The following is a 13,825-nucleotide window of genomic DNA, read 5'->3' on the forward strand; positions in this document are numbered from 1 at the left end:
GACGAGTCTAGCATTTCTACATCTACCACATTGTCAACACACAGGCTATTGACATAATGTGCTTGGTGCAGTTGCCTGGCAACACAAGCAGCACAGTTTTGAGATATTCAGAGCAAAAAAAAAAAGGGGGGGGGGGGGAAAGAAAAATCTTACAAAGCTATGCAAAGTTGTATAAAACAATAAATAGAAAATCTTTTCAAATAAAACAAAAGTCAAACAAATGTCCTCAGTTTGTTTTCTTACAGTGTGCAGATAGGTTCCTTGTGATTTATCATACGTCTACACATTGGTTATCTTCAGTGTGGCTTGTCAAAAAGTCTTTTTTCTTTAACTAGTATGTATCAGATACCTTTTAAAGACAGGACGGAGTGGTGATATTAGGAAATAACTGTGCAATAATTTAATGTCAAACAGTGTAATTTACCCAGGACAACTCAACTGATTCAACAGGTGTAAAAACAGACCTTTTTGCCAACAAGGCCTATAAATCCACAGCAACAGGTAAGAAGACATATTTACAATCTGCCTCCAGACCAATCAGCTTCATCACTCGCTTCACTTTAAAACTTCACACATCAGCTGCAGAGGACAGCACTGAAATAAGGAGGACTTGGCACTGGAAAAAAACCCAAAAAAAAACACTCGTGATAATAGTACATATATCCTCAATAGCAGAGCTGTTCATTCCTCCATCACTTCAACCTGCCCCCCTGTTCGGTTTGCAGGGAGGAGGAGGATAGAGGAGGCGAGGGGGGGCAGTCTCTCACCAAGGCCAGAGTGTCTGGCAGTGTTTAAGTGGCACACCAGGACCTGTTTCTGTCTGCCAAGGCAAATTCATTGTGAAGGCAGGTGGGCCAACACACATACACACATCCCCACTAAGGACACAGACTTGTGTGTCCTAGCCTTTGTCTCCATGCAGCCTGGCAACCAAGTCAGCAGCTACAAAGTCAGTGGGCACAGAGCATCACTATGGTAACCAACATAGTGGGCAAGGCTGTGGCTGCTCTTGGATCAGTGCAGAGACTTTTTCCTTTTTGGCATCCACTTATCGCCAAAGTTCATTATAGAGTTTCTTCTCTTACATGTTCTTCCCAGATTGGCCATTGATTTCAGGTGCAGTTTTCAGTTGTTTTTTTTTTGTTTTTTTTTTAACCTCTTTTGAAAAATAGACAAATATTTAGATTAATAAAAATCAAAATGCAGATGTGAGATTAAGTTTCACAGAAATGAGAGAGGCTCACAAAACTCTCCTAACCTTCAATTTTCAATCGAGCAGATATCCCGTGTCAACATGGCACACGCGCTCTCGTCCACACAAGTGTTCACGCACACACATTTGTTAACATAAAACATACAGCCACCAGGGGTAGGAATCTTTTTGACTGATTGACTAACTCAACACAGCAGTGAATGACAATAAGGTCTGAGGGTGGAGTCCAGATCTGCTCCCTGGTATTGTACTGGCTGAATTCAAGACGTATGCGACGCAGGAGGGGGCGACCCTCCCTCGCTTAGTCAACCGAGCCGGGATGCAGGCTCAGCGCAGGTGGGTCCAGGCAGGTCGGGGAGTAACTGAGGTGCGGTTCTTTAATCCACAAGAGGGGAGCGCCGTTCTTGCCCTCTTGGCTTTTGCTGTTGTTGCGGCTCTTGTAACGCACCAGCAGCACCGCGATGAGGAGGATGCCGAAGATGGGGAAGGGGTAGAAGAAGACGAAGTAGAAGAGGGAGTCGTTGGAGCAAACCACTGACTGGAGAGTGGACACTGTGGGCGGAGAATAAACAGATCATAGTTGCTTACAGATCTAAAGCAGCTTTTTCTTCAAATGGAAAATTAGAACCGCAGCCCAAATGGACATTGAAAAAGAGCTGCTGTCTGATTTTTATGTCTCTTCAAGCTGAAAATGCTCTTCAGCTATATGCTGACATAATGAATCTATTTCGCCTCATAAAATCTCAGCACAGCTTTGACATTTTTAATGATAGCACTTTAATATTAAACATTGAGCCGCCATCTCCAGATTACATTTTTACCAAGTCAGTCAAATTGTTATTATATATACTATAACTAGGAAGGCTAAATCATAAATTTCTGTGTCGAGCTAAAATGGTGTGTAAAATACATTATTGGAACATTTACACAAATCAGCCATAACGTAGCTGAAGTGAATGGCACCGATTACCTCCTTACAGTGCAACCTATTATTGGATGTGATATATAAGGGAGCAAGTACACACACACTCTTCTCCAATCGAATGCGTTAAAAGGGGTAAAAAGCACAAGCATATGGACTTGAGCGAGTTTGACAAAGACCAAATTGACAAGACTAAATGACTGAGTCAGCTCATTTCTAAAACTGTAGTTTTTTTTAAATGTGGGTGGTCAGTATCCATCAAAAGCAGTGCACTGGCAACACTGCCATATTCAGCAAAGGATCTTGACAGGTCGGTGCTTCTTTGGAAATGAACTGTGCATTCAGCAGGTGGTCATAATGTTATGGCTGTGCATCTTCTCAAATATGCTTAAACTGAAAAACAGTTCAGGAATGAACAAGACGGCAAAACACAACAGGGGGGTGGAAAACCAAATCGGGTGCTTATTACAGGATGAAGTCAAAACCTTTGCTGGTTTTAAAAAATTGATTGTGTTTTTATTTCCTCACAGTCTGTATAATCAAAGAAACGACAAGGATTTAGTTGATTCAATTCTTACCTTGCTGCAGTACACTGACAAAAATAAACCCGGAGTTGTTGGTCGCCAGGTGGTACCATGCATTGCGGGGGTTGAGAAGCCACTCCTCAACCTGGCAGTAATATCGGCCCGCATCTGTCGGCCGGGCACCTTGAATGGTGAGGCTGTACTGGTCGGATGCCATCCTCTCAAACTGCAAGCGAGAATTTGGCCCCGCTTCTTCTCTGGGGATGCAGTTTCCGTTTCCGAAAACAGCATCGTGACCGATGGTGAACACACACTCCCCCTCCTTGTCCTCGTCTCCCGGCTGGTCGTCATTGTCCTCGTCTTCGGAGCGCTTCACGTACCAGGACACGGAGAAGCGGGAGTCTCTGGAGGACTGCGAGGGAATGCTGCAGCCCAGTCTGATCGAACTGGACTCCTCCACCGTTACATTCGACTCCACTTCCTCCACCTGCAGTCGAACTTCTACAGAGGTCCAGGAAAAAAAAAAAGATTATTAACATGTATCTGTCAAATCTGTGCAACAAAAGAAAAGGCTTAGTATTCACTTTAAATTAATCGTGATTATTCAAGTATGTCTAATCATTTCAGCTTTAATTCTAATACAGCCTGATTAAATCCTAGTCATTGGCAATTAATCTGATTAACATTTCCTATTCTTTGATCATAATCTAACACACTTGTTCATGAATAATGAAAACAAGCAGTTTAAAGACATCATCTAGAGGTTTGGGAAAATTGAAGTTGATTTACTACAGCATTTTTTTTAAACGTTATTCGCAAAATGATTGAGATAATAATCAACGCATGATTATTTAATCAAAAAGAAATACAAGTTGCAGCCCTGATTTGAGCTGATGATTATAAATTAAGGCCAAAATATATTTCAATTGACTAAACAAACAGCAACCTCTGAATGGATATTGATTGTGCCTAAGTGAAGGATTTTGCAATTGGGACACCAAACTTCTTAAATGTCCAAACAAAGGGGGTGGGGGGTGGGGATCAAAATCCCACAGTGCAGCGTGTGGCTACCGCCACTTTTTTGGGGGGAGTTTCCCAGCAGGGCTAGATCCTCCCCGAGGCTAGTGTGTCTGTCTGTGTGGGTATGCTACAACCCTTCAGGGGTGGTACTATGACCCAGTTCCACTGCAGCTAAACACGAGAGGCAGTAAAGACTTGGCTTGCTTGGGCTCCGCTCAGATACAGTTTGGAATGGTCTGCTTGTTAAAGCAGAATAAGAAGAGGAATGCATGGCAGGAGAACGGTGGGAGAAAAAAAAAAAAAAAAGAAGAAGCAAGTTCTGGCACATATCTCTCCCCATCTTTTCACTCCACAGGCACATTTCTGGAAGATTTCCTGAATGAATGTTTTACCAGCTTAATGAATATCCATGATGCTTGTACTGTATAATAAATTCATCCCGTGAAGATGCTTACATGTAAATTAAAAAAAATACAGTATGGTAATGCATAATATACAGTGCCAGTCTTGTTTTACTAATGCACTAGTTCGAGGAAGAGCTTTCACAACTACTGTGTTAATGCTTTCGGTCAAAGAAAGGAGGATACAAAAGCATTAAAGGAATCAATGCATTTCCAAAGAAAAGCCAAATACAAAGTGTACGTATTCCCAGATCTCTTCGTGTCAGTGCACCAGCTCCATTAATTGTGACACCGGTGGCAACTTAGAACAGTATTGCTATAAAAGTGTTTTCTTTGCCCTGCAGGCATTAGACCAGATGTTTTGATCCTCACATTCTAGTTGGACTGAGGCCATAGAAGCGATTTCACTCTGAATTGTAAACAGGACACCTGACTGCTCTCCGAGATGCCAGAAAAAAAAAAGTCACCTTCAAGAGGATGGGCTGTTTATTTATTTGTGTTTGGTGGCACAGTGTTTCTTTGTACAAGAAAGGGAGGAAGGCTACAGTAAAGAGGAAAATGTATTTTCATTCAAGGAGAGAAAAGTATAGATGTGTGGGTTTACACAAGAGCTGCCTGGAGTCGAGATATACAGTGAGGGTGGCAGTCGGCGCGTCATGGCTGTAGGGGTACATTTTTCAGTACAGGACAAGAGGATTAGATCCTCCGTCAGCTGGCATGTCTTCAGTCCATTTTCTTTCGCCAACCGAGCGCTGCCTAGAGGCCTGTGTCAGGTCACTAGAGTGAGACGGCCTTGAGATGTTGAGGACAGTATGTGGTAGTTGGACACACAGTGGGGGCAAAGCAATTTGGAGGAAGAATTGGGTTAGCAATGTTCCACTTGTCAAGAAGCATGACAACATACGGGGGCAAAAGTAGTAGTTGTTTCTATGAGGGGGGGGGGATTAAATACAGATTTAAAAACGAACAGCGTTCTTGACTGCTCGCTCACCTGGCTGTTTGACCAGGACCTGCGTGAACCCTGAAGACTCCCGGGAAAGTCGATACCAGGCTCCATCTGGGTCACTGAGCCACTCCTCCACCAGACAGTAGTACGTCCCAGAGTCACTGCTTTCTGCCCTGTTCAGTGTCAGCACGTAGAGGCGGGGTGACAGCCTCTCGGCCTGCACACGCCGCCTCAGTCGCTCCTCATCCGCGTAGGCACCGTACTCGAAGGCCCCCGAGCGTTCGATTCTCAGAAGGAGCTCATCGGCTTCTGAACCCGTTGCACGTCTCACGTACCACAGCACGGCATGCTGGGAGTCCGGGCTGGTCTGAGAGGTGATGGAGCAGTTGATCCTGACACGGCTGTCCTCCAGGTATACCCGCGACTGGTTGTTCTTTTGCACTTTCAGCTTACTCTCTGCAAGAAGTTGAGGGAGAAGGGTGTTTGGGAAAGAAGAAGAAAGAGTAGACAGTCATTCTTCAAGGTGTTGGAAAATGTGAAAACCGGTGACAGGGTACACAATGCAATTTCTGTTTTGTGACAGACGACCTGTAGCTGGGTTTATTTCTGGTGGCAGCAGGGCAGGAAAAGATAGTGGAGCGTGGGTGGGTATGGCGCTTGACAAAGAAAGAAAAAGAAAGAAGAGGGGAAGAGGCAGGAGGAGGAAATGTCAAGCCAATCAAAGCAGAGGGGATGGGACGTCTGTTGGTATCAAGGTAGAAATGTAAGATAAGATGCAGAACAGGGGAACCGAGTGAAAAGGGTGAATTGTAAAAGAAGGCCTATGGATATTATTAGATACGATATAAGACAAAAGCAGGCCAGGGGGTCTTGTCAGCCTGCCAGAAAGGAAACGAACAGGGAATGCAGTTGTAAAGTCAAGTAAAAGAAGAAGAGCGCAGACAGGAGGGGAAGGAGACGGCAGAGAGGTGTGACTGAGATGTCAGGAGGGAGCTGATGCTGCCCTGAGTGCTGTGACAGGATTGGTTACAGTGACATCGGTGGTGGGATAGGATTAGCTGCAGGTACATCAGGTGTGACCGCCACCAGAGCCCTACTGTCAAATGCTTGGGGGAAGGATTAGCTTGGCACAAAGCATGCGGAAAACACACATAAATGCATACAAGCGCGCACACAGATCCTTGACACAAGATGTATGAAAATACAAGGACGAGAGAAGAAGGAGAAGAAAAAAAGAACTGTACGATTTTCTAAAGCGAAACATTTCTTCTGATGTAACACCTACATTAATTTGTATTTGACATAACATGACAAAGTAAAAAAAAAAAAACCTTATTCAGGTGAAAATGAGCTTATAACACAATTCTAATCACAGAGAATTATATATAATTTTTCACTCACACCCAAAAATGCCACTCGGCATAAATCAAGTCACACCAGTCTGCACACAAGCATTTGTAAAGTAGATATTCTCATTATGTTAGAGGCAGGCAGTTCCCGTGTACAACGATGTTATCGTCAGCGATAACCATCTTTAAGTCAGTCTGATTGGTGGGACTGATGTTCTTGTTGGCAGACAGCAAAGAGTTTTCAGGCTGAGTCTGATTTGGGGAAACGGAGTCACTGACTTGATCTCGGCTGCAGACATGCAACGTCAGGATATGACATCGCTCTACTTCTACCCTACAAATAGACATAGTTAGTGAAGTGGTTCTTTTTGAACCACAAGACTGATATATGCCAGACTTCTCCAAACAACAAGAGTCACTTGTGAGGAAGAATTTGAAAGGACAGAAAAGAAGCCAAAACGCACAAAAATGTTTAAGAAAGGTGAACAGAAAGCATTTTATTTGGGCATTATTAGTTGTATCCATAAGCATAAACTTTTAGAAAAACAAGCTTCCATTTGGAGAGTCATTCTTAAAACAGCATACTTCTAATCACTCATGCAGTTCGTATCGCATCCGAGTATTAAACCTACTTTTTGGGCATCGGTTATGATGCATCTGTTCCACTCAATATTAAAAATTGTCAAGTACCTAAAGCTGGCACCACATGCTGGCTCATAATCATACTGTGGTTCACTTATTCTTATAATCAGGCCGTCTCTGATTAAATTCTTTTTCAATTTGGAGACAGATTTACTTTGAGACAGAAATGACACTGTATGCTGCCTGTGTTTGCATATTTACCATTTAGTCAAATACTAAAAAGATTTTGGATAAAAAGGTTTCCCTCTTCAAAGTGAGTCAATAAAATGCAATATGTAGGAAAAGTCCTGTATATAATCCCAGCACAGGTATATAAAACGTGCCCAGGAATGTACAGCTCAATGTTAATAATTTCATCTGTCGACAAATTGTTATACAACATTTCAATTCGGCTTTTTTTCTGGATTGGCTACAATTACAATTCTTAAAAGGCTGGGCTGCTCTGTGAGATGTGAAATAAACAGATTAGCAGATTTCATAAACTCAAATTTATATTCCAATCAAAACAGACATGCCAGATTTTCAAAACAATAAAAATATGCAGTGAGGATATCTGTGTTGGGAAGACTAATTCTTTGTTCTACTGATACTTCCTGGAATTATATCTTAAACAGAGAATAAAGCCAATTTATTTCCCTTTTAAATGGTGCCAAAGAAAATACATTTGTGGGATGAGCACCCATGGGGGAAAAAAAAAAGAAGCGGCAAATAGTATCTGCCAATTAAATTAGTTTTCCTATGCTGATGCTATTCATTCCTGTTTTGAGCTCCGTTGCCTTCAGGTGCTGACAACCAGGCATCTGATATGTTCAAAGCAGAGCGATATTGAGATGAAATTGTGCAGCCGGTGGTGATCCCATATCTTCGCCGGCTGAGCCAACGTCGATTCTCCAAGTGGAGTTTATCGGAGACTACTGTCAGAATTTGAGATTAGATGATGGAAATGACCAGCCAGCTGTCCTAACCTCAACCCTATCCAATGCTTGTGGGATCAGCTCGGCGTTGCGTGTGCGAGAGTGACCCACACAACCACGATGGCTGTCCAGGTGAAGAATGAGCTATAATCCCACAGCAGTGTGTGAGTGAGGTGGTGACCACCTCGAGGAGGAGGTACTGGGCTCACACACTGCAGAGGCTCTAATAATAATAATAATAATAATAATAATAATAATAATATTTTCAAACGAAAATTGACTTTTAAGACATTTGTCATTCATTTTCCCTCATTTTCTACAGAGCATGTCGATCTTTTTTGACTCTGGGTTGCTTAATATCGGAAACCACGTAAAACTCTTGAGTTTCCCCTCAATCCTTCTTCGGAGTTGAACAACCCCTCTGCATCTCTAATTTCATGCAAAGTCGTAGCTCACGATAGGATTTGCTCTGACTGACTGACTGATTGACTGCCTAGGGTCATAGCCATCTGTTTAAAAATCCTCAGCCTTATCCACAGATTGACAGCCATGCTGAAATGATCGCCGTTTGGGATTCTCAATATTTGCGCTGTACAATTAGCGTGCGTGTTTTTTTTTTTTTTTTTGTTGCTTCACAAAATGCACGGCTAAAGGCGTAGCCAGGCCACTTTATTGTGCACGGGTATTTAGCACTAACGTCTCTAATTAGTCATCATCATTACCTCTGTGCCCACTAGACTTTGTAAGAATGTTCCCATATGGAATTACCGCAGAGCCCTGTGGATCTTGGCAGATTTTTTTCTGCTTTTTGCGGGAGAATTACCTCCCAACTTCCTGAAGTGGAACCATGCAAGATTGGATTGGCATGAGACAAAGCAATTCTCTGCCATTTCCATTTGAAGTTTGAATCAGAAGCCAGAATCAAGAAAAAAAACAAACCTAAATGGGTGCTGAAATCATGTTGCCATACGTCAGTGTTGATAAGGTCCATCAAATATAGAGTAGTATGATTATTTTATAAGGCAGCATCTTAAGCTATTACACTCTATTATTATATTAGGAATTCACTCATCTAGAAGAACAAATAAAACACATTTACAAATGTGCAAAAAAGAGGCGGCGGAGAAATACAGTATTTTTCATGTTTCAAAACAACTTTAAAGTCTCGACTCCCTGCAGAATTCTCTTGCTGTGAAAGCGACTTCACAGACCAGCCTGTCACATCCTCTGACACGTGTCCATTCCCTGAGTGGGAGAGGTTTCTTCTTTCAGCTACAGTATGGCCATCTGACAAGTTGCAAACGCTGACGCAAGCAGCAGACAGGCAGGCCAAAAAAAAAAAAAAAAAAAAGAAAATCAATACGATGTACAGAGTGCATGTGGTGTTTTTTTATGTGCAACGAATGACAAAAAAAAAACCCCCAAAAAAACCATCCTGTGTTGTGTGAATAAAATAAGTGTAAGGCACCAGTTCAATCACAAGTTTTTAACGAAGCTGCTCTTCACATATGTGCATTCCCTTAACGGAGAGAGCAGCTCTGTGTTCTTGTGTGTCAGCAAGGCTGTCAATACCTATTTTAAGTGATCTCACATATTCTTTGCTACTGTGTTTTTAATAAGCCTCAAGGGCTCATCCACAAACTGAGACAAATCCATAACTGGAAACACTTGTTCACACTGCTTTGCATTAGTTTGCGTGCCAGTCAAGGTGTCAGTGGCGTGTAAATGAAACCTTGAGCCACTTTACATGCAACAGCCTTCAGCTCCCAACTCATTGAGAAAAAATAAAAATAAATAAAAAGTTAGTTGATAATTTAAGCTTGAGCATAAACATACAGAGCCTCTCATCTTTTTTTCCCCAATGTGGTTTCCAGGGCAACATTGTCTCCATGATAAACATGCTGTGGCTCCGATACTTTTTTCTTTTAAAGAGCGTCACTGATCTTATAGTCCCGTGGGAAAGACAAAATTCACTGAACAAGGTCAGAATGTTATGTTTACGTCGACCGATAATATTAAACAACATGTAAATCAAAAAGCAAATTCTTGCTCTCCAAAATGCCCAAGACACATCTCACTGGATGAAATGAAGATGGATGGTCACAGCTCCACTGGAAACACTTGTGTTTCAGCTGTTTACTGGCCATGTAGCACCATTACAGCACGTGTAAACACACACAAATCCACACAGTGGAGTCACTAATTGGCTCATTGAACTCACGTCTCACCCCTCTTCCATGTGTGCCTAATTTGTCTGCTTTAATAGCTACAGGAAACTGCATAGTTGAGACAAAGCTGTCTTCATTCCTTTTAGTCATCGGTGGAGGTAAAGTACACACGGGCTAAAAACAGCAGCCCACTCTTGACACAAAAGAAAGACAGCAGTGTACACCCCAAACCCCAAAAGCAGCATTGTTGTGCAATCGTTGTTCATGAAGCAGAGCAGATAAAAACAAGTTTGCGTCCAGGGGGAGGAGAAGTGTAGAGCTACAGATACTTGGATACCACTGTGGCAAATCGCACACTCACTCACACACACACTCACACACATGCACATGCACACCGTGTGCTTGTAACAGAATTTTAGGATAACTTCAAAGGAGCTACAAAACTGCCTGGCCCGAGTGTTCAGAGAGCAGACTACAGCTGGAGATGGTAAATCAAAGAATGTTATCCTTTATTCTTTTGTCTAGAGAGGAAATTCAATTCATTTCCCATCTCTGTTTTGTGCTGCAGCTCCAGGTGAAGTCTTTTAATACAGGACAGGCTCCAGGGTTGAAGCGTCTGACTCAAACCTCTCCACTTCTGTCACTTTATCACAGCCTCTTTTAAAACCAATCAATAAATCCCCCCCCCTCCTGTGTTACCACGATCTAAGTCCTCCCCGTCTAATCATCTGATGTTTTCCTGAATATTCAGTAGACCAACCTGTGTGCTCATGACTATTCATGAGGCCTAAATGAAGCACAAAACACCAGAGGGGCTGATGGGGTCTCAGGTCTCTGGCTGACATTTTGCATCTTTTAAGTACAATCTATTGGGTCAGGAAAGCAATGCAGACATGCTGTGGATGGATTTAACCTAAACACCAGACACAGGGGGAAAAAAAGGAAAAGTTCTTCTCTAAGAAGACAGGATGAGAGGAAAAACAGGGGACTTATGGGAAATATAATCAAACTATTCACTACAAGAGCGAGAGTGAGTGTGCAGAGGGAGGGAGAGAGCCGGGAAAAGATGAGAGAGATGTAAAAGACAGAAAGTGAGAACATGCTCCTGGGGGGATTTTCAGAAAGCAGCAGGCAGTCTCTCCAGCTGTACTCCAGAGGACTTATAGTCTTAATGGCTGCCTGCTCCGCCTTTAGCATTAGCGTTAGCTCAGCCATAGGCTTATCCACAGCCAGGACACCAAGCATGTCAGGACTGAGGGCTTTAGACACGCCCTGATCCCCTACAGGACAGCTCTGTTCACCACACCGACATACGTCACACACAAACAGCAGCACATCCCAGCCTTCCTGGACCTCCGTCATATGGGGTGGAGATCAGAGCGGGCCGTTCGTCAGATGCAATGAGGGATGGGGTTCCCCTGACTGAAAAGTGCCTCTGCTGAACTGGGAGCCTAATTTCGATGCTAATGACTGTGATGTATCTATGATCCCATTGTGTCAGAGGGATATTACTACCTCTCATCCCTCCTCTGCAACTCCCCCCACAATATCATTAAGACTGGGCTAATTATGGGGATCTGTGCACATAATGGCAGGCTTGAACACACACACACACACACACACACACACACACACACACACACACACACACACACACACACACACACACACACACACACACACACACACACACACACACACACACACACACACACACACACACACACACACACACACACACACACACACACACACACTTTCTGTTTTTTTAACATTAGTACAAGTTCAATGAGATAAGTGTACACACTGCGTTCTATGAAAGGGTGACTGTTGCAGGCTGGGAAACGTATGCAGATGAGGTGGGAGATACAGGAGGTCAGGGCAGGGGAACTCCTGGGGATGAATGACCCAAAAGAAGCTTGCACGAAGGGAAAGGCATAAAGGCATACTCGATTGAGCCGTGTGCCTGTAGTGTGTGTGTGTGTGTGTGTGCGTGAGAGGGAGAGAGAGAGAGAAAGTGGGTCCGCCAATAAGAATAAAACACATTATGCTCATTAAACCACAGAGAACAGTGGTCATTCAGTTAGTGCAGGCTGGAGAGCGTGCATATTCAGGAGGCAGCACTGCTGAGCCCTTCCTGCTTGCTCCTACTATTAGCCGCTGATTTACATGGGGAGCAGCAGCACTGTATCTCGCTCTGAGTTATGACTTCAATTACAGCAGCAGCAGGACACACAAGGGCTTGTGTGCGCACACACACACACACACACACACACACACACACACACACACACACACACACACACACACACACACACACACACACACACACACACACACACACACACACACACACACACACACACACACACACACACACACACACACACACACACACACACACACACACACACACACACAGGTGCTTAGGATAGATGGAGGGACACAACACAGAGAATCTCATTGTGTCTGCAGATTGGGCCGAATAAGGAAATGAGCCCAAGATGGGATTGGTTTTGACACAAAAATGTGTGTGAGAGAGAGTCTCGGGGTTTGCTCTTGCTAGGAGGAAGACATGTAGGGAAGACTTTGACCTTGAGTGTCTGGAGCAGACGTGATTAATCAAAAACCTTTTATGAAATTATTTTCTGTTTCACTGCGTCCCTCAAAGTCTCTTTATTTATCACACATTATGAGCGATCAACTGCGAGTGCTCTCTGATTATTTGCATACACAATATATATCTTAAAAAAAAGAATTTGCACAGAAAGGGCAGACATGTACACAACTCCTGCGGCCTCATACATGCAATTATTCCTCAGGTGAGCTCATGGCAAACCCCGAACTACATCCAGAGGAACGAAAAGAGGGCTCAGAAAAGATTTACAACCCTGTCACCAGAAATAACACAGTGATAAAACCACTATTGTGCACAAACATGCACCGCTGCCATATTCCTATTCTTCAGGAAACACAGACAATAGTGAAGAAGCTATTTGAAGAAAAATGTAAACATAATGGAGAGAATTATGAGGAGGAGGGAAGGAGAGAATTATAAAATATTGAAAAATCACAGGAGTGAGGAAGGAGCTGGGGGCGTGCACGTAGGGAAACATGCAGCTAAGTGAGAGTGAAGGGGAAAGAAGACATTAGAGACTTATGAGGAGAGTGCAAAATGTGAAAAGAAAAAAAGTGAGAGCACCAGCTAGAAAAAGGACATGAGGGTGATAGGCCGGGACTTAATGAAGATGGACAGTGCCTATCCATGCCCTGATAAGAAGGAATCTCCAATCACTGCAGCAATGCCAACACCATCAATAAAGGCTGGGTGGCAACACGTTCAGTGGCATGAAAGGAGAGTGCATGCAGCATCTGTTAGTGTCAGCCCGTATTAAATGCGAAGACACCCTCAACTATCCAAAACAGAGACAATGACAGAGCATACAACGCTGGACACGACAGTGGGCGGTATAAATCTGCTAACTCAAAGCACAACTACAGAAGAGCTCAAAAGTGAGAGACAAGGATACAAATAATAGGAAAAAAGACATCATTTCCTGTATCGTGGTGTTTGATCATGTGAAAGAAAGGTAGCCAAGGAAGCGTAGGTGTGTGAGGTGGAATGAGGAGAACTCTAAGTGGGGCACCCCCCCACCCTTACCCACCTTCCTTACCATCATCATTCTAACTCAGCCAATAACCAGACGGCCCTAATATCCCTCTTTG

General features: G+C 43.3%; 1 protein-coding gene across 1 annotated transcript in view; it reads right to left on the bottom strand.

Annotated features, from left to right (window-relative positions):
* Positions 1-1,153: 1,153 nt before the first annotated feature.
* Positions 1,154-13,825, bottom strand: part of igsf3 (immunoglobulin superfamily, member 3) — a 71,838-nt gene continuing 59,166 nt past the window's right edge. Inside the window, exons 7-9 of the mRNA XM_080478491.1 lie at positions 5,072-5,482; positions 2,714-3,160; positions 1,154-1,765 (exon numbers count right to left, since the gene is read on the bottom strand). Coding sequence (XP_080334617.1) covers positions 1,515-1,765; positions 2,714-3,160; positions 5,072-5,482 — 1,109 coding nt within the window. The 3' untranslated portion in view covers positions 1,154-1,514. The remainder of the gene's footprint in view (positions 1,766-2,713; positions 3,161-5,071; positions 5,483-13,825) is intronic.

Source organism: Lipophrys pholis, assembly GCF_963383615.2.
Source record: "Lipophrys pholis genome assembly, chromosome: 13".
Classification (NCBI taxonomy): domain Eukaryota; kingdom Metazoa; phylum Chordata; class Actinopteri; order Blenniiformes; family Blenniidae; genus Lipophrys; species Lipophrys pholis.